Source organism: Labrus bergylta, chromosome 8 (genome assembly GCF_963930695.1).
Source record: "Labrus bergylta chromosome 8, fLabBer1.1, whole genome shotgun sequence".
NCBI lineage: Eukaryota > Metazoa > Chordata > Actinopteri > Labriformes > Labridae > Labrus > Labrus bergylta.
This window is the reverse complement of record NC_089202.1, coordinates 1,320,169-1,341,248: the sequence shown is the minus strand read 5'-3', so window position 1 is coordinate 1,341,248 and position 21,080 is coordinate 1,320,169. Positions and strand designations below refer to the sequence as shown.

The 21,080-nt window shown below is 39.2% G+C and overlaps 1 protein-coding gene across 6 annotated transcripts in view; it reads left to right on the top strand.

Moving 5' to 3' along the window:
• rims2a (regulating synaptic membrane exocytosis 2a) overlaps positions 1-15,012 on the top strand; it is a 144,460-nt gene extending 129,448 nt beyond the window's left edge. For all 6 annotated transcript variants that reach the window (XM_065957666.1, XM_065957667.1, XM_065957668.1 and 3 more), the window contains 5 exons: positions 11,290-11,431; positions 11,602-11,714; positions 11,935-12,036; positions 12,184-12,323; positions 12,428-15,012. In XM_065957666.1, the coding sequence (XP_065813738.1) occupies positions 11,290-11,431; positions 11,602-11,714; positions 11,935-12,036; positions 12,184-12,323; positions 12,428-12,631 (701 nt within the window). In that variant the 3' untranslated portion in view covers positions 12,632-15,012. The remainder of the gene's footprint in view (positions 1-11,289; positions 11,432-11,601; positions 11,715-11,934; positions 12,037-12,183; positions 12,324-12,427) is intronic.
• Positions 15,013-21,080: the final 6,068 nt, after the last annotated feature.

The following is a 21,080-nucleotide window of genomic DNA, read 5'->3' as shown; positions in this document are numbered from 1 at the left end:
ATCATCATGTTTAGTCCCTGTCTTTCTTCTCTTTTCTCATCATGCCAGATCTCTCCTTCCTTCTCTCCACCATCTTATCCCTAGGTTTCTGTCTTTCCCTGTTCTCCAGTTCCTCTATTCATCTCTATTTAAACTATTCTTTAGAGGAGTCATGGCTGTTAATCAGCCTTAACTCTCGGATGAGCTGTCTCTGCAGTGACCTAAATAAGTGTGGATTCACTGCAGGAGGAGCAATGCTTTTCAATGTTTCAAGTGGATCCATTGTAACATATCAAAAATGTGTCAGGAAGACCAGTAACCCATACACTTAGAAAAATAGATCATGCTTGTGTTAGTAGCTACCCAGTAGTCCCCAACCAGACGTGTGTTTAGTCTGCACTTTGCAGACATTACTGCTACTTAGTGCAATGGCCCAAGGTTGATAAGGCTGATTAGTAGATGCTCTCTGAAAGCCTTTCCACAGATTTTACAATGAGCATGTGAATCATCACTATAGAGAGACAAGCCTGCACTCACCTGCATTTTATTTAAACCAGAGGGGTGGTGAAGCTGAACTCAAGGTTTTCTATTTCTGATATTCTGTGCTGGCTCTCTATGTTGACTGCATATTTTTTTTCCCAAAATCAATTGTTGTATGCTATAATTATAGTGTGATGTTAAAAATACTTTCTGGGGACTGGCATTTGGCACTTCTTGTACTGGTCTAAGAAGTATGTCATTTCTGTTTATCTTCCAATGGCAGCCTCCTATTCAGCATTTATGTTAATTAGTGTTTGTGTATAACTCTACAATTCTACATTTCATTTAGCGGACGCTTTTATCCAACTCAACATACATCAGAGAATAACTACAACACAAGCAAGGATCTAGACAGTAGTAAACAACGCCAGTTAATGCAAACAAACAGCTTCAAGTCTGATCAGATACAGGTGCTGGTTGGCAGTGCATAGATCTCTCCATGTTATGTTTTTCTTCCTGAACTTCAAGCTGAAGGCAAAGTACAACATCGAGAGCTGTTCTTGAGAGTTCTTATCAGCATCATCATTATCCTCTCCATCGCCATCATCAATATCATAAAGTGCGTATAGGTATTCATGAAAAAGCGGGTTCTTTAGCTTTTTTTTAAAGGTGCAAAGGGATTCTGCAGATCGAATGGAGTCTGGTAGTTCATTCTGCCACCAGTAGGCGACAGAGGGGAAGAGTCTAGCTAGAGACTTAGGGCTCAGTTGTGAAGGTTGGATCAAGACAGAGATGCTTTCCATTGGTAGAGCATGGTGGGTGGGAGGGAGTGAAGACATGGATGAGAGAGTTGAAGTAAAGAAGGAGTCTGTTTTGTCGCTGTTTGGAAATCAAGCAGGAGGGTTTTAAAAAGTTCTGTGACTATCTTCTTTAAAGACCCACAAAAACAACAATATTTAGTAATTATAATAATTGTGAATTATATTTATCATCTGAGTCTGCTTTATTACACTAAGCCCCACTTCAGGATGCTACTGCTTAGACCTGTTTGCTTCTAGACCAAATTGCAAGTTATTGTAAATACATACAACGTACTGGTCTCATCCCCAGTTACATTTCTGGAGTCATAAGTCCATATTCAACTGCTCATGCACTCAGATCTTCAAATCTCAGCCTTCTATCTATCCCCAGGCGTGTGAATGTGTATGAATGGGATGAGTTAATACTGATGGACAAGTTTACATAGCTGCTTCTTCCATCAGTGTGTGAATGTGATGTGAGTGACTGAATGTGGTTAGGCACGTTGAGCAATCAGAAGATTAGAAAGCCTTCTTTTGAGTTTATTATGTTTTTTATTTTTGTGATTGTGGAGCAGTTAGTAACTCAGTGAAAAGGTGCTGTATAATGATATAGACAAGACACTTTTGTGCTTCATTGTATTTTTGAGTATCTAGTTAGATTAGTAGCTTAAGAATTTCAGTTAAAATATTTTATTATTTATTATTTATTTGAAAACAAGAGTCTGATATTTCACAAGAATATATTTTTTACATGGTGCCAAAATCCCAAGTAAGTCTTATTATGATGACTTATTCTAAAACAGACTTTGTGGAGAGTACTGTATTAGAATTACTGATGTCCATATGTTCATTTACTATCTATGTTGTTGTCATACTGCAATCAGTACATCAGTTGTCTTCAGTTGTTTTGGTTCTCTTTCTCTGTTGCATAAATATGCCAGGAGCATAATTAAGCTGTCATTAATGAATGAGTTTACTCCAACAGTATTCCAACCCGTTGTGGAAGTTAGTTACAAACTTTTTTACAGAACTCAATATTGTTTTACTGTTTTTACTTAGGTTGAATTTGTAAATGTAGTTACACAGAACAAACATTCATGTAGTATCTTTCATAGAAAACAGCAAAAACACACATGGTCAGTATGTCAGCAATGATGTTGTTGATGTTTTGGAGACCAAGGCCTTTTATTTGAGCAGGCACGTGAAGTTTAGGTGGGCTGTGACATTGTGCAGAGGTTGGTTGAGAACAGTCCTATGAACTTGATATGAATTGATAAAAGACATGAATTGAAGGTGATTACATTAATGATTAGTTTATTATAACCATTTCAACAATACAGTTGATAGGAATTTGTCTTGGTGTGCTCACATATATCACACAATGACATAAACAACACATAATGCACAATACATAAAGGTGTGTAAACAGGTTGTGTAACCAGTCCAAAAGTGCTTGGTGCAGGAGGCACAAGCCAGAGTGCAGAAGAACAGTTCATAGTGCAATCCTAAGAATACACTTATTTTGTAGCATTACTTATTTATAGCATTTATTTATATTTATAGCATCCCATTAATCCAGCCATCCAGATATACCTAATAATTCACTTTTTTTGTCTACATCTGTAAATTTTGTAATTACTGTACATAGCACTGACTCTTGCACTTTCTGCTTATTTGCACTTCTGGTGAGATGCCAAACCTCATTTTGTTACTCTATACTTGTATATGTGTAATGACAATAAAGTTGAATCTCATCTCATCTCATCTCATCTCATCTCAAAAGGCGAATGGATGTCCCTAATGAAGGGGGGCATTCCATTAAACCTTTTACTGCCTTATTGCAGCACTGCAATTATAGTAAAAGACAAATGAATACATTTTTGATGGAATCCACCTTTTAGAATTTTAGCTCATGCTTTCAAAAACATGTGTTTCCTTTTTCTCATATCTAACGTTGGGCAATGGGCTATAATGTTGTCTGTTATAAAGATATTTTTTCCTCCAGTCTGAACTGGACTAAAAATGAACTTCCACCCTTCATTTTTAGATTTTAACTGTTTCTAAAAATACAACTTCCTCCACTGATTATTTTGCACTTAAATGCAGACAGCCATACTCTGTAGCAGTCAGGAGAAGAGGAAGCCAACTGAGACATGCTGTCAGAAAAAAACTGTGGTCAGTTTAGTCATGGAGTGTGTGAGCATAATTTTTCTTTTCTGAATGGGAAGTGATCATGTCATGGTGGCTGGTTTCACAAGAGATCATTGTACTGATCACACTAGTTTGTTTTGACTGAAACATCAGTCAAGTGATGTCAGCAGTTTCAATAATGATATATCATGCACCCATATATGGCTTGGCTGTGTGTAGACCTCCCCATCTGTTTTACATACAGTGTCTGAGTGAAGGGAAGCAGACAGAGGACAGACTGTTCCAGGTTCTATAGGTCCATATTTCACATTTCAAATATTCCCCACTTACCTCATACCTACCACTGAAGATGTGGACATATCATTTAAGGTGTGAAAGAGGCACAATGTAAACACAATGTCTGTACACATTTTGGATGTGAATGTTATAAATACCACATGAGCTGTTATATCGTTAAGAACTTTCCAATCACCAGTAATCTCAGTAGCAACAATATATTATATAATTATAGCTTTGTTACCAGTAGTCATATCATAAAACTAGACAATTTAGAGTGTTCGGGGAAATCTCCATGTTTTCCAAATAGTCTAAAACGTAGTTGTAGGCTATATTCTTCGTTCCAAAGTGTATACAACATGTAAGCAAAAATCCACTAATACACAGAAAAATTACAGTTAGCAATTTTCAGAGGAGAACAAAAAAAGGGAATTTCAAATTAAATTTAGACACAAGGTGAAACTACTCCAGGCTGCAGGATGGGTACGCATCAAGGTAGGCAGCAGGAAATGTAAACTGAGGGAACAGGGAGCATATTTGTCCACCTGTGTTCTTGTACTTTTTTTTAGTGGTCTAAGCTCATGTGTAGAAACAGTGTAATTGTGTGTGTGTGTGTGTGCGTGCGTGCGTGCGTGCGTGCGTGCGTGCGTGCATGCGTGCGTGCATGCGTGCATGCGTGCATGCGTGCGTGCGTGTGCGTGCGTGTGCGCGCGCGTGCATGTGTGTGTGCATGCGTGCATGCGTGTGTGTGTTTGTGTGTGCTGTCTATGGCTATACTGTGATTGTGATTGCCAGGTAAGAGCTGTCCGTTAAGCAGTGTTTACAGTGTGTAAAGCCAGAATGGCTCTCTGACGCTTGTTTGGCTTGGCCTCATCAATCAGAAAGACTTCCGAAAGCCAGAGCCTATGATCCCTGCAGCCTGCCAGACAGACTTTACACAAAACTTCTGGGATATTACGCTCTCCTGTTGTTGTAGTACTATTCAGAAGATTCTTCAGATTCTTGCCTTCTGAGGTGCTGGTAACTTCCAGCCATGTTGTCTCTGTCTTTTAGGCTTGTCAGAGTTTGGAGTAAGGCCAGACATGCTGCACAGTGGGTTTTAAATATTGATCTGTACTAGTCATACTGTTGTGAAAATAACAAGTAGACCTCTTGACCTAAAATGGAAGTTCCCCATCCGCTAAAATTTTAAGATAAACAACATCCTGAATAGCTATAAACAATCTGCTCTTTGTGTCTGAAGAGACACATTTTTTCACGTCAGCGGTTAATAGTCTATAGATCTAGATTTTTACTGTATGTATTGTGAATTTATTTGAAATGCTATCTTTCATAAAAGATAATGTTGGGTATTATCAGCAACATGAAGTTTCCTTTTTGCTTTTCATGTTTTTTGATTTTCAGAATCTTCATCTTCAATCCACATGTTGAATTCAAAGGATTTGTGACAACTGTAATTAGCCTTTGTTTCCCTTTAGCTTTCATGTATGAACAGTGGGTGTGTGACAGTATGTTCTCTCTATGTTTCCCTGTTACATGTTCAGGTGTAGTTACAAAGGGGGAAAATTTTAATTCAGAAACACGTGCTGTTGGGGTCAAGGCAATCTACATTGCCACATGTGCAATGACGCATTAGCCGTGTTGAGTGTAGTTATTTTTCTTCTTCTTGTTTTAATCAGCTCAGTAAAAAGCAAAGAACTCAAAATAAAAAAAAATGAGGCGGCGACTACAAACTAGTTCAAGCAGTCAACTTGAGCGGCACTGATTTCACACTTGACATGTCTCATTCTCAACAATCACCTGACAACTCCTCCTTTAGCAGTCTCACCAAGGTCACCTTGTTGTGTCAGAGCCTTAAGATGCAAGATAAGCGGTCTCACTCTGCTATTTCATTGCCAGCTCTCACCTGTAGATTCTGACTGGGTGGTGGTTTTAAGATATCATACCATCACTCCTCAAATGAATGCATGTGAATTAAAACTGTGAGGAACCATTCTTTTGTAGCCTAGACGTCAAACACAAACTATTTTCTGCTGCAATAATTATCTTAGACGAAACAAATGTAAGTTGTCTAACTGAAATGACTTTATATAGAAAATAAAGGTAACTGAAATTCTAGATTCTCAGATTACATGAAGATACATTGATGTCTATCTTTACCATGTTCACTTCAGTCGATTACAGAATGCTAACATTTGCTAATTAGCACTAAACTTAAGAGTCAGTTTTGCAGGTGTGGCACTCATACAAAAAACAATTACTCAATCAAAACTACTGTAGTTGACACAAGAACAGTTTACACAAAGTCAATGTAAGCACTAACTTAACACAATACAGTAGCAGTCTTGTATAATGGAAGAGAACCCCCTAAAAAACACAATTGACTCTATGATGAACCTGTGTGTCCAATTTGCCCCCAGCTGTAAATGTGAAGTGTTGTTTTTTGCAGTGACCTAGATGATAGCCTCAAATGGCTAAGATGCTCCTTTATGGAAGTAGGTCGCAGTAGCACTTAGAGTGAAACTTTTGCCCAAGCATTAACACTACAGGGAGCTATCTATATTTATAATAATGCAGGAAAGGACAATGAGCTGTGCCTATTCTGCCAAAGAAGGTTTCAGGACAAAGGCACCACAGTTCTCTAGCAATGTGTCAAAGCAGCATAAGCGACTGTGAGCAGAGGAGCCAAAGTTTAGTTTAAAGCTTCACTTTTGCTTCGGCTCAGAGGCAATATCATTAGAAGATCACTTTTGCACACACTACCTTTTGAAGAAATCTGTTCTTGTTTTCTGCTCTGAACTGTTTAAAAGGCTGAATTAGAGTGTTCATAAATTGTAGAAATAGACTGAAAATGGTAATTGTTTGGGGAAGCTCAATCCTAGTTCAAACAAATGTGCTTTCTGATTTAAAGTTTGGTTTGTGACTGATCAGAGATACTGAATTTATCATAGCAAGATACAGCTGTGTCATAAAGGCTTTCAAATTGAGCATGTGAATATGATTTTCCACTTGATTCCTCTTTTTAAGCAACAATGAAAGAAGATGTGCTGTGCAGCTGTGGTATGGTAGCTGTGGATGAGAGAGAAAAAGTAGCTGTTTGGCACGTGAACTTTGAGTGTTCTCCATGTGGCTGATGCTGGTCATTAGCAGGGCTGTTGGCAGACCTAATGATAGCTTGTTTTCACCGTCCTCTGTAGAGCAAATGGGGAAGGGAGGGATATTGGGACAAGGTATACTGTATGGAGAGGAAAAAGAAAAGAAACAGTAAGAAAAAAAATACAAAATAAGAAAAAAATCAAGCAGATGAGAGAAAAGTGACAGGAAATTGTAAAAAAAAAAAAAAAAAAAAAGGTTAAAAACATTGGTGAAAAAGGGAAAGGGGAGGGGGGCTCAGTATCTCTGGGTAGAGCTTGTTCACCCGCAGAGCCAGCCGAGGTGCGCCTGAGCAGCCTTGCTCACTGATTGGTGGACAGCGATGCAGCTCTTTCCCCTCCCCCCTGAAGAAAGAGGTGCAGTAAGAACGTCAGACTCAGACAGCACAAGACTCAGCTACTGAGGCAACGCTTTTCTGTAGCTCTCCCTAAGGTGCAGTCATCAGAGACATTTTGGAAAGGGTAGATGATTTAACAAACCTAATCTCCTCTGGCAAGCTTTCTATTTCTGGGCTTTGGACTCAATCAAACAGATAACATAAAAGCTGAGTTTTGAACATTTACCATCAAGATTGAGCATTGAAGGCAGAGCTGACGTCTGATCCTTTTGATTCACTGCATTGAGAAGGACGGCGGTCGGTCACCATGGGCAGGCAGGGGCATGACACCTCTGCTGCGGCTCCTGGGATGCGTATCCAGCGCTGCCAGAGCAAGATGAGCCTGTCTGCATCGTTTGAAGCGCTGGCTGTTTATTTCCCCTGCATGAACTCCTTCGATGAGGAGGATGGAGGTAAGACGACATCCAGGGAAATCTTAGTGGAAGCAGGCTGCGGGCCAGAGGTTGCTACGTGAGAGGTGGTAGAGAGAAATTAGATGGATTAAGTATTATAAAGAAGATGCAGAGGTATAGATTTTAGAGGACACTTCTGTTGGTTAAGGGATCATAGGCTTACTGTTATTAGAATCTATGACAGAGAGTTGAATAATAATATGATGCTTTTATTATTATTGATGAGAATTTGAAAGCTATGCCTTAATCGGAATAAAAGATTTACCGTCAAGGTTTCCAATTTGTTGTGAAAGACACAAACACTACTTCTCTTCTCGACAGGAAAATTATTCTGTATCAGTTTGTTGTTGGGATTCGTTCTCCAGGTCCTGCAGCCACATGTCCCATGTGTCCTAAATTGGCAAGACGCTTAACCCAAAGTTGCTCTTGCTGCGTTGTGTGCGGGGTGTGAATGTGTATGAATGGAGTTAATACTGATGGAAAGTTTAACATAGCAACGTCTGGCATCAGTGTGTGAATAGAGAATCGAAAAAGTACTTTGAGTTTTCTGTTGTGATGAAAGCATCACAAGAAGTTCACTGATTTATACAAGTTTACTGTGTAAATCAGTGTAAAAAATATTTTACACAAGACTGGATGAATTCATCACTAAATATAATATACTATATGAGCAACAAGATGGCTTTAGGGCAAAGAGAACAACTTAATTTGCAATAATAGAATTTATAGAAAAAGTTACTAAGGCAATAGAAAACTAAGATTATGTGGGGATATTTCTGGACTTGAAAAAAAGCTTCCAACACTGTTAATCATGAGCTATTAATTAAAAAACTACAAAGATATGGTATTAGAGGGATCACACTGGCATGGTTATCCAGCTACCTACAGAACAGGAAACAATATGTTGAAATACAAAACCACAAATCACAACTGCTGCAGGTTACATGTGGGGTGCCCCAGGGCTCAGTGTTGGGGCCATTACTATTCATTCTGTATATCAATAATATATGTGAAGTGTCACAAACGGTCAAAACCATTCTTTTCGCTGATGACACAAATTTGCTCTGTTGCGGTGACAACTTGGAACAGCTTCTGGATACAATGGAAAGGGAATTGAACAGGATGAAGATCTGGTTTGATGAAAATAAGCTAACATTGAATTTAAGCAAAACAAAATAATTTTTGGGAATAGATCAACCAACACAGAAAAGAAGCTCATGATAAATAGCATAGAACTAGAACAAGTACATTTAATTCAATTTCTTGGAGTATTATTAGACAACAAACTAAGCTGGAAACCTCATATAAATTATATTAAAGCCAATAGCAATACTTAATAAAGCCAAGGACCTACTAAATCAAACCTCCCTGTATACATTGTACTGCTCCTTCATACTTCCTTACATGACCTACTGTGTGGAGATATGGGGGAACACATACAAAACAAATACAAATCCAATCTTCATCCTGCAAAAACAGAGCTATATGAATTATACATAAAACCACTTAGAGGGAACCAACAAATCCATTATTTATTAAACTAAGAACACTAAAATTTCAAGATTTGATTGACTATAAAACTATTCAAATTATGTACAAAGCAAACTATCAGCAATTGCCTCATGGTATCCAGGAGTTGTTCCAACCGAGAGAAAGCAAACATAAGTTGAGAGGAACCACCAATCAGAACTAGTGCAAAACTTCACTGCGTAACAACTAAGGGTGTTAGTCTGTGGAACAACTGTGATGACGAGCTGAAAAAATGCAACTCTATATTTAAACTAAAAAAACTCTTCAGGGCAACATGTCCGATGTGTCCTTGGGCAAGACACTTAACCCTGAATTGCTCCCGCTGCTTCAGTGGTGGTGTATGAATGGGATTAGTTACTTCTGATGGATGATACTACATAGCGATCACTACAATCAGTGTGTGAATGTGTAGGTGTGCCATGCAGTGTAAAAGAGCTTTGAGTAGTCGGAAGACTAGAAAAGCGCTATATAAGCTCAAGTCCATTTACCATTACCATTCAGGAATCAAATATTGAATAAATATGAGCTGGAGCAGTGACTTTCTGTTTTTCTATTTGGTTATTTTTTGGCTGATGGTCTTGGTTAATCTGTGCCCATTATTATTGTTGTTGTTTTGTCTAAAAACTTAATTTGTTTTGGCCAACAAGTCCAACATCATACACTGATTGATGAAAACATTTTTATTTTTCTGTGAATAATGCACAAAAATAAGAAGGGGTAGGACCAGAAAAGTGTTTAACTTCTTCCTATCCCTTTTGAACATGAACTATATTATTTGAGTTATTTATTTGTTGCTATGGATCCTAAGGATCCAGTTTGTATTTTTCCTTTTTATTTTGTTGTTTGTATTTTCTTAACATGTTCAATAAATCAACTAACAATAAAAAATAAAATAGGTAGGTGTCACCTGTGGTGTAAAAGCACTTTGAGTAGTCAGAAGAGAAGTCCATTTCCCAAGTCTCTTTACATTGCTACACGACTGTCACTTCAAATGACCTCTAGTGTATTGACTCTCATGATGCTATCATATTAAGTTACAATTGTGGCTGGGAATTTACTTGGAGAAAAAGTGTTAAGGCCATGGTTTTGCAATACAGAAATTCTTTTTGTACTCCTTACTTATCTGCATAGTTTTGACTGATCACTGTGATTCTTTTGTAGCTAAAGTTTCTCTCACACTTTGTAAGTTGCTTAGCAGCTCCACTACACTGTTTGGGAATGAGACTTTAGGATTAACCTGGTGTCATGGAAGTTTGTCTTTAGGCCTCTTCTTCTCTGAGGTACTTATTTAAAGTGCAGGCTGGAAAATACATCCACTACTGCCAAACATTTTCTTTTAAGTTTGACACATTTTCCTCTATATCAGTTGCATCTTTATTTTATGTCGATATGAAGAAGGATATATACAGGGTGGTTGTCATTTGTACACAAAGGAAACATGGCATGGTGTACATGGATCAGTCTTTTCAGTTTGTAGTGAGAAATATTTATGTATTCTGATCGATAGATTGATATTTCAGGTACTAACGCCAATTAAGTAGAGCTACATGGCTGACTATCAAGTCTGATGTCTGATGTATTGTAATGACTGTAATGACTAATGGTTTCCAGGCATGTGACTTGTAGTCGAGCATTCATACACGATGTAGGTATGTGTTTATGTGCCACAGGCACAGCCACGTGGCCCCACACACAGCCTGCCAGAGATGCTGGGTGGAGATGAGCAGCATGGAAGGAGTCAGCTGTCATCTTGGATTAGTTAAAATGGCACCCACCCAATATCTTTAGAGGTAGAGCATGGACTCACTCCAGACACCACAAGACTCCCCTAGGCAGCAAGTTGCAGTGATGTAGGATTGCTTAACATGTTGTTACACAAACTGCTGTACAGATGTTTGATTGTTACAGTAATGTTGCCATGATTTGTCTCTGAAGTCTTGGTATCAGATGAGTTTTCATTGTCATAGCTGTCTTACTTTTATTTGTTCGTATTCAAAAATGAAAGCGCATTATGAATGACTGCATCTCGCTGTTTTAGTCAGAGAATTATTCCATGTAAGGCATTGACAGTGTCTGTCACTCTTTCTCCCTCTCCCAATCTCTTCTTTTGCATGTGTCATTCTGTGTTCAGAAGCGGGAGGCAAAAAGTTACGCAGCACGATTCAGAGGAGTACAGAGACGGGCCTAGCAGTCGAGATGAGGAGCAGGATGACTCGGCAGGCCAGCCGGGAGTCCACTGATGGCAGCATGAACAGCTACAGTTCTGAGGGAAAGTAAGGACCAAAACAGAATCTGCAAAAGAATAATAATGATTTTTGATCACTGATATGTGTCACTGTTCTTAATCTAAAATGAAATAGGATAATCTATTGACTCATGTCAATCCAAACTGTACCTTTTATATCATGATAATCATTATGATGTGGGTTTCTCTTTGATTCAGTCTCATCTTCCCTGGTGTGAGGCTTTCCTCAGATGCCCAATTCAGCGACTTCCTTGATGGTCTTGGCCCCGCCCAGCTGGTTGGACGACAGACGTTAGCTACTCCACCTATGGGTATGAACATGTCTAAATCAAAAAAAATTCATTGCATGTGGAATTGATCATTACAATCAAAAAAGTTTTGTAAGTCATATATTTTATTATTTTCTCTTTTTTATATTGTAACTTACGTATAGTCTTCCTTACAACTGCTAAATATGAATACATAGTATTACGTATGTAATTGTAGTGAGCTTGAAGTGAACTCATTTCGTCTTTTTTTTTTGTTACTCAGGTGATATCCAAATTGGTATGGTGGACAAGAAAGGAGCACTGGAGGTGGAGATTATCAGAGCCCGTGGCCTTGTGGGAAAACCAGGTTCGAAGGCACTGCCAGGTATTTAAAGCTCTCATACACAATCTCTAACATCATCTTTATCTAAGACTATTACACACAAAACTCACAATTTCAATGTAATCACTGAAAAGTCACGCTTTGCATATTTGAACATTTTCTCACCTCTTTCATTCCCTCTTTCCTTAGCACCATATGTAAAGGTCTACCTTTTAGAAAATGGAGTCTGCATAGCCAAAAAGAAAACAAAAGTAGCAAGAAAAACCTTGGATCCTCTTTACCAGCAGCAACTGCCGTTTGAAGAGAGTCCAGGGGGAAAGGTTTTACAGGTAGGAAAGGACATAAACTAGAGTGGAAAACATCTTTCCTTTCTCACAGCTTAAACTGTGCTCAACCTTTTTACTCATTTTGTTCCATGTTCTCGACTCTACAGGTCATTGTTTGGGGAGACTATGGACGTATGGACCATAAATCATTCATGGGAGCAGTTCAGATACTGTTAGATGAGCTGGACCTGTCCAATATGGTGATTGGCTGGTTTAAGCTCTTTCCTCCTTCCTCACTGGTGGACCCTACTCTAGCACCACTGACAAGAAGAGCTTCCCAATCCTCACTGGACAGTTTCTCTCGATCATAGCAGCGTGTGGACTTATAGCGTTGTTGTAGCAGCCAGTGTTGCAATTACAGGTCACGCCCCCGGTTACACTGCATGCTTGATGTTGTGTCTTCTGAGCCTGTTTCTAGGGGTGCAAATGTGATCCTGTGTTTTAAGCAAAAACGTTGCGCACATTGTGCACGTGGCGACATGTATTGCAAGGGCCTGGCAGCCTGGATTGCCAGGTGTTGTTGTTGATGTTTGGAGGAAGCTGGAATGAACTCCTTAGCACGAGGAATCCATCAGTTCCAGGTTTTCATCCAATTCGAAGCCATGGGGGTCAGTACTGGGAACTGTCAAATGAGTTCTACAGAAGCCCTTTTCGAATGAAAAAAAAATCCTCTAATTTTTGTTTTTTTTGTTTTCATTTATTATTATTTTCTTTAATTTTCTGTTAATGTCAATGTACTTGTATCTGAAGGGGCTGACAGTGTTTCTAAACAGCTGCTTGGTCATGCCACGCCAACAGACCTAGCTGTGTAAATGGAGTTTTGGAGACATCACTTTTTTGGTGAGGTGTGTCCTAGCTTGTATCCACGCTCCCACCAATCCCAAGAGAAATGCCCCAAATACTCTAAGTTTATGTACTGAGTCAAGCCGCAGTGGTAAATCACCAGAGAGACTTCAAAGGTAATCAGAGGCGATTATGAAGTGGCTGCCATCAAACCACCAGAAAATACAGTAATGAACCAAACCCCATGAAAAATGTACAATCTACCATCATTCTTTCTCTGTTGATATATTGTATGAAAATTAAATGAGAAAAGATATTTTTTTCTATTTAGTTCATTTGCATGGACACAAATTTAGCTGAATAAAAAAAAGATAACTTATTTTCTTGAGGCTGCAACTTGCAAAAAAAGATGAAGAAAAATGAATAAAACAGATCAGCCATTTTCAACAATTTATATTATTTTTAAAGATAAATTTCACTAGTGCATGGTTTTCAAGGGGAGTGAATGCAACATCGTGATTTAAAAATACATTCTTTATCATTCTTTAGACCATTCATGAGTCTGTCTTTTATAGACATGCAGATAAGAGAAACTTTAAGGAAACTTTTCAAGTTATTTAACAGAAAACGTTTATGTGACAAAAAGTAATAATGAAAATAAATGTAAATGATTTATTTCATTGTAAAAGGCTCATGCCTTGTTAAGATAAACATTATGTGCAAATTGTACATGTTTCTCTTCTTCTTCCTTGTCCCTGGGTACTTTTCATTGTACTTTTCATTGCTACCATTGTTCAGTTCCCCAATATTGTCCAGATTTTAGGACTGTTAATTATTTTACAGTTCTGTATTGTTTCAGTATGTATTTAATTTTGGATTTGATTTGTTTAACAAGCATGTTGAAAAGGATTTTCTGCAACATGGCTTGGGCACACCTTACAGTAACTCAGCATGTTTTGATAAAGATGATATTTGGAATTTTTGCAGTTTCTTGTACAGTGCATGTCAACTTCATTACTTTTCTCCCTCACTTTAAATTGAACTCTACAGCAAGTTAGTTCCTGGTCATCCATGGCCAAATATTGAAGTTTTAACAAAAACATTCCACCCCCAAGGTCATATTTTCTTTCAGCTTTTTTGAGAAAAAAAGTGACAAGGAAAACATTTTATATTCAATGGAGGTTGACAAAACAGTTGTGATTGCAAGTGTATTTTATTTCAGTATTGTTGACAAACATGCAAAAATAATCTGTACTGGTACAGCAAGAGGTCTTAACATAATCAAGAGTCAGCAACCATGCAAGATGTATGTTGCTATGGTTCAATTTTACAGGCACTGTTTGTGAAGTTGAGCTAATCACAAGTTCAAATAACAAGGGATATTGCCACAGAAAATGTTTTTTTCTTGTTTTAATGAAAATGAAATTAATTTACTATATTTTTGTTAGTTTTATTTAAAAGCCAAGACCAGTTTATATTTTATTTTATATTTTTAGTAATTATAAATACTTCTCATGTCTGGGAAGTATGTTACAGTATGTCTGAATGAAATTGAACTGAGGCATTATTCCTTTTCCATATTACAAAAAATGTTTTAATGTCCAAGAAAATCTTGTGGCTGTAAAAAGCCACAGTATATATTTTAATTTATTTTCATTGTAAATACCTTTAGATGTCAGAATTTGAATAAACAAGCTACCATGAATAGATTGATGATTATTTTGGAACAGGAAAAATGCCTCTTGATGACGAAGACATATGTTTATTATCCTTTTGAATGCCTTTTAATTTTCTCTTTTTGGTGCAATGTGTTAATGCCAAGGCTATGTCTTGGTTAAGTATGGTTGAGTACAGAGATTTATGTAAGTTATTTTTCAAATTAAAAATAAAAAAATTGATATTACACTTATGTCAAGTGTTGTGTGATAATGACATTATGCATACACAAGTGCATAATGCTTTGGTGTGGAAGAAGTATCTGTTAAAGGGGCTTGCAACATCACTTTCTCAAAGTCTGGGTGCTTGTTATGAACACATACAAAGAAAAGTGTGTGTTTAACCAGTCTGAGTACCGGTTGTATTGCATAGGGTTCATTGTGTTTTTTGGGTGTTGTTGTTTGGGTGGCTGTGGTAGACTTAACCCCAAATTGCTCCTGCTGCGTTGTCAGGGGATATTATATTATTTGATAATAAGTAAAAACAAGGTGTAGGCACATCCAAAGTAAAACTTTAAAATGTACTTGATAAAAAATCTAACTGAAAGCAAGAGTTAAAAAAAAGTTCTGCACCCTGTATTAAAAGCTCCCAGAAACTTTAATTGATTATGAGTAACCCTCATTGGTTGACCCACTTTAGAAGAGATGTTTTTTATTGCAGTTGAATACATTTTAACACACTTTTGATTTAAAAGTTTTCTATTTGACTTTTAAAATGTCTTTCACTCCACCTGACAGATGACATGGATAATTGTTTGAGACACACCAGTAATACTGCCAGCCTGATTAAAGGCCTCCACCAAAAAAAAAAACAGGTACACAGGATAATGACTACAGACCTAATACCATGATCTCTGTTGTGATGAAGTCTTTAGAGCGCCTTATGCTTTTAATATCTAAAATACATCTGGACCTCCTTATGTTCGCCTGTAGAGCCAACAGTTCAGTCAATGACAGTTAAAATAACCTTCTAATTCATCCTCATCATTTGGCCTCAGCAGCAACCTATGCAGATAACCCTGATCACTCTCTGTGACTACTGTTTCAACTGTGCAGCATTTCCACCTTCTACGGACCATCATTGTTATTCAGTCACTGCACTAAAACTGTTTATTTATTCAATTGCTGCACTATCACTGTTTAATTTAATTTTTAATTTTTTTATACTTTAAAAAAAGTAGGGAAAATTTGGTTTCTACACTCTGTTCAATGAACATGCTGCACACACACATAGGCTGAAATACACACGTGCACAAACAGGATCCTATGAACATGCATTAATGGAGAGGTCTCAGAGGGAGGGGGCTGCCCACAGCGAGCACTCTTGATAATTTTTAGGGCTTGATACCTTGCTCAAGGGTACCTATGCAGTGCTCTGGAAGTGGGCTGGCACCTCTCCAGCTAACAGACCAACTTCCGGACTTGATCTGTGCCGGAAATTCTGTGATGATCTGGCAGGTTGAGGGGACCAAAGTCTGTGTCAGATGCAGCCCTGTCTGCTACAGCTGCTAGTGTCTCTATGGATGCTGACACATCTGAGTCTCTGAAAACCCAGCTGTTGCCCATCGGAATCCTGGAATGGTAAGGCTTGAGCTTGTCATGATGAACCACCTTGGCTGTCAACTTTGAGCTCTTTTTGATGCTGTAGATTAAGTCGTGCTAGGGGCCTTCGTAGGAGGGTAGAAACTTTTGACGTGCTGTTGCTTGGCACGCTCCACAGACTTCTCCAGAGCCTCTCGGGCTAGCTGGTGAGACATCTCCAGTCGTTTCCTGAGCTGTTTTCCTGAGCTGCATTTTCAGGCAGTAGACCGACATCCAATTAGACAGGTTCAGTTATTTCTAGGCTGAAGAGCAAAATTTTTGGTGTAAGGCCTGTGGAGCTGGGTTTAGTTGCACAATAAGCCATGAAAGCATATAGAATCATTTTTGTGCTAGGTGCAAGATCAGGAATATCCTGTCGCAAAATGATGCAGAAAAACTAGTTCATGCATTTGTTACCTCCAGGTTGGATTATTGTAATTGTCTTTTGTCAGGGTGCTCTGGTAAGTCTCTAAAGACTCTTCAACTAGTCCAGAACGCTGCAGCTCGTGTACTGACTAGAACTAGGAAAAGGGACCACATTACTCCTGTCTTGGCTTCTCTGCAATGGCTCCCTATACAGTCTAGAATAGAATTCAAGATCCTTCTTCTCACTTACAAAGCTCTAAATGGCCAGGCACCATCTTATCTTAAGGAGCTACTAGTGCCGTACTGCCCCTCGAGAACATTACGCCTTCAGTTATCATGCTCCTCTCCTCTGGAACCGCCTTCCAGCTGGGGTCCGGGAGGCAGACACAGTCTGTATTTTTAAGAATAGACTTAAAACTTTCCTTTTTGATAAATCTTATAGTTAGGGTTGGTGCTCGTGTAGACCAGCTCTTAGTTATGCTGCTATAGGCTTAGACTACCTGGGGGAACTCTCTCTCTCTCTCTCTCTCTCTCTCTCTCTCTCTCTCTCTCTCTGTGCATATACAGTACATCATATTACTGCATGTATCTATCTGTAAATCTCAGTCACTAACCACCTATTTTTCTGGGAGCTCTTGAGCTCTCTTAGGCTCCTTGAGATCGTTGGCTGACGGCCTGCCAGAACAACCGTGTCTTTTCAATCCCCAACAGTTGACACATCCCTTGGAAGACGGCTGACTAGAAGTTGGTGCCTTGAAGAGAGTGTGGAGCTCCGTACCGGCACACCCACTCGGAGACAATCTTTTCTACTACTGTTGAAGCTTGCATATCAGGAACTGGATATGCTTCGACTCACTTACTAAAATAGTCCTGCACAACTAGTACGCAAAGGTTGTGTCTATCAGTCTCATTTAAGGGTCCCATCAGGTCAACTGCAATCCTCTCCATGGAAGCACCGACTCTGACTGTGCCCATGGCAGCACAAGGAGTTTTTGTGGGACAGGCTTTTGCTGCACAGTTGGTGCAGGTGGTGTGACATCTTCTCTCATGTTGTACTAGTAGTACTTGGTTTTAAGGCGTGTTAGAGTCCTCTTTGCTCACCCACAGGACCGTCGGGCATCTGCTCCATAACAGGTGAAATGTGTGGGGCAACAGGATCTGTGAATGTTGCACCTTCCCTTCTTGGCAGTAAAATCTTCTCAATAACACTCCCTCTCTTTGATATAGTCTTTTCCACTGTGCCCAGTAGGCTTTGGTGGCAGGGCTGCAGGCTGCTATGTCAGCCCAGGGTGGCCTTGTGCTTCCTTTTTCCATCCAGCCTAACACTGGTGCTATGTCAGGGTCAGCTGTATGAAGTTGAGCTGAATGGAGTTGCTCTAAAGTCCAGCCAGAAAACAAATCAGTGTGTGCTGCTTCACTCACCCGGTGAATGATTGGATGAGCCTCAGCACTGCTGCAGTTGCTGACACAGGGGTCCACCTCCCCCACTATAGGTGACTCTGGCTCAGCTAACCTGCTGTCCTCCAAGCTGTCAGGTCACTACCCCCACTGGCGTTTACCCTGCAGGGATCAAAGCAGCAACCGTCTCTGCCAGACAATCAGTTAAGTTACACTGCACACCTTTGTGCTGGTACTGTAAGTTGCTGAGACTGGGGTCTGTTACTGTGCATGCACATGTTTCTTGACATGGTTTCCTGGAGAGGGATGGATAACTCTGAAATCGTACTCAGCTAGCTTCTCCAACCAGCAGGTGAGCTGGCCCTTCAGCTCTTTTAATCTGGTTAGCCAGCGCAGGCTGCTGTGATCAGTGCGGACTGTGAATGGCCTGCCGAGTAGATACTGTTTGAAATGAGATGTGAACTCCACCACTGCCAGTAGTTCTCGTCTGGTTGTGCAGTAGTTTTGCTCTGTAGATGACAGCCTCCTGCTCCCATGAGCCAAAACTCTTTCCTCATCCCCCTGAATTTGGGACAGGACAGTCCAGTTGAAATGTGCATACTTTTTAGTGAGTTCATGGAGTGGTTTTGCGATGGTGGCGAAGTCTGCCACAAAGTGACAGCAGTAGGAAATCCAGGCCCACAAACTGTCGCACTTCTGAGACGTTTTGAGGTGTGGGCCAGTCTTGGACCTGCTGAATCTTCTGGGGGTCGGTGGCAACACCATTAGCAGAAACAATGTGTCCAAGGTATGCCACTTGCTCCCGAAACAGGCAGCACTTGGAGGGTTTCAGCCTAAAGTTGGCTTCACATAGCCTGTCGAACACTTGCCCAAGCAATGTAAAAAATTAAATCTAATTATAATATTCACAAAGCTAATAGCCACTTAAAATTGTGAAGCAAAATAACGTCTGTTGTGACCAGGTGGTAAATGTGCTGCAGTATTGACAAGAGATCTCATGCGCAAACTTTCCAGTGATCAGGAAGATTCCACCTCAGTATGACTTTAAAATAAATGATCTTTATGTAAAGTCTGTAAATATTACTTTGACATTACATTATTAATGTAACCATGGTGTAAAGCAATCCAACTTTAGGCTTGTCTCTTCTGGACGGTTTGAACTCATTATATGAACGAGGATGAGTGTTTACTCTTTTTTTTGTCCTTGCTTGCTTCATTCAGAGGGAAAACTTTGTTTTAAACGGTGAATATCACATTTTTCGAGTTTGCCATTAAAATAAAACCTGAAAAACTTTCCCCTAAACCCACAGGTCATCAGCTTTATGTGGACAAATAAGCTCTGTCAGCATGAGAGCACAGCTCTGTTCAGAAAGAAGGTGCAGACAGCCTTTCTCTACACTCAGACTCAAACCAAGAGCAAATTGCAGGGCAACTTTTGGGGTGTTTATGCGTCTGATTATCATTGTCTATGTGCTTTGTGAATTAGACCTTGAAAAGGAACAGATTGCAGGGGCAAATGATGCACACATTTTGGAGCTATTAGCGGACGCAATCGATTCTGAGTTTAGAAGCATTGATGTTAAAATTGTGGTCAGCATGCAGTCATTTGGGTTATATGTGTACAGTTTTATGGTTAATAGATTGAAATATAAGAGGAATGGCTTTTTTCATTATTTACACTATTTACAGATTAAGACAGTTACAGTTTATTGAGAGTAATTTAATAAGTTAAGTGTTTAAATATTTACATTAAAAATCTATCTGGATCATTTGAATGCAGAAAATGTTAGTTGTGAGTGGAAAACAGCATTTTTGCCACCAGTAACTGAAACAACTTTAAGTGAATTTGATCTGGGAAGGGGAGGAGTTTGTGGAGTTAATTGGGCTTGAGACAAGCAGAGACTACAGCCACACAGTCTTTTGACCTCTTTGTCTCTGTCTCTTCTTTTCTCTTGATCTTTATTTACAACTATGAAATATGTTAGATTATTTGGTATCTGATCTTTGTTGATGTTTCTCTAAGTAAGCAGTTAAACTCTTGTCGAGTGGTCCTGTGGATCTTTTAAAGTGTCAAGCTAAGGCTTCATTCAGTGGAAACTGACACTTAGCAAATCAGGCCCACAGCCTTTAATTGAAGTAAACAGTCTTTTACTTGCAGGAAGATAATTTTCAAGAACAGGCAAACAAATCCGAAAAGGGAATAGGCAAAATGCTGCTATGCTTGACACAAAAACAAAGATGAACAAGAACAGCGGGAAGGGCAGACAGACTTCTGTACGAAGGTGAGGGAGAGACAATGAGTTGAACATGGAAAACAAATGAAGCTGGAGGTATTAGATCTGAAACAAGGGGAGAGGTAAGTTACCAAAATAAAACATGAAATAAAATAAAAAAGTAAGAGGGGTCGGGAGGCAGACAGAAGGATAGAATACCCTCCCTATGGAGTCTAGAGGTGGTGGATCGAAGAATGCAGGATATGATGAAGAGTGGTTTCTGAGGCTGTATCTTAACCCTGCTGAGGTGGAATGGAGGTGACGGGTCACAGCAATCACATTAAGATGACAGCAGAAGAGAGAGAACATTGGTTGGGAGTGTCACGTTGGATAAAAACAAAGAGCAGAAACCAAAAAATATTTATTTTAACGATTAGGCAAATATAAACTTACTTAAATTTAAATTCAAAAAGAGGAAAACAAGCCACGAGGAAGATCTGACAACTGACATGGGGAAAATCTGACATCCAACAAGGGGAAAATGTAATAAAACACACTAGAAAATAGAGAGACAGACGGATAAGGAATTACAAAATAAAACAGGAAACACTAAAGATTAAACTAGGAAACACTAATACACAAGGGAAACAAGGGACACCAGGGAAGAAGGAGAAATTAAAACAACTCTGAAATACTCAAAATAC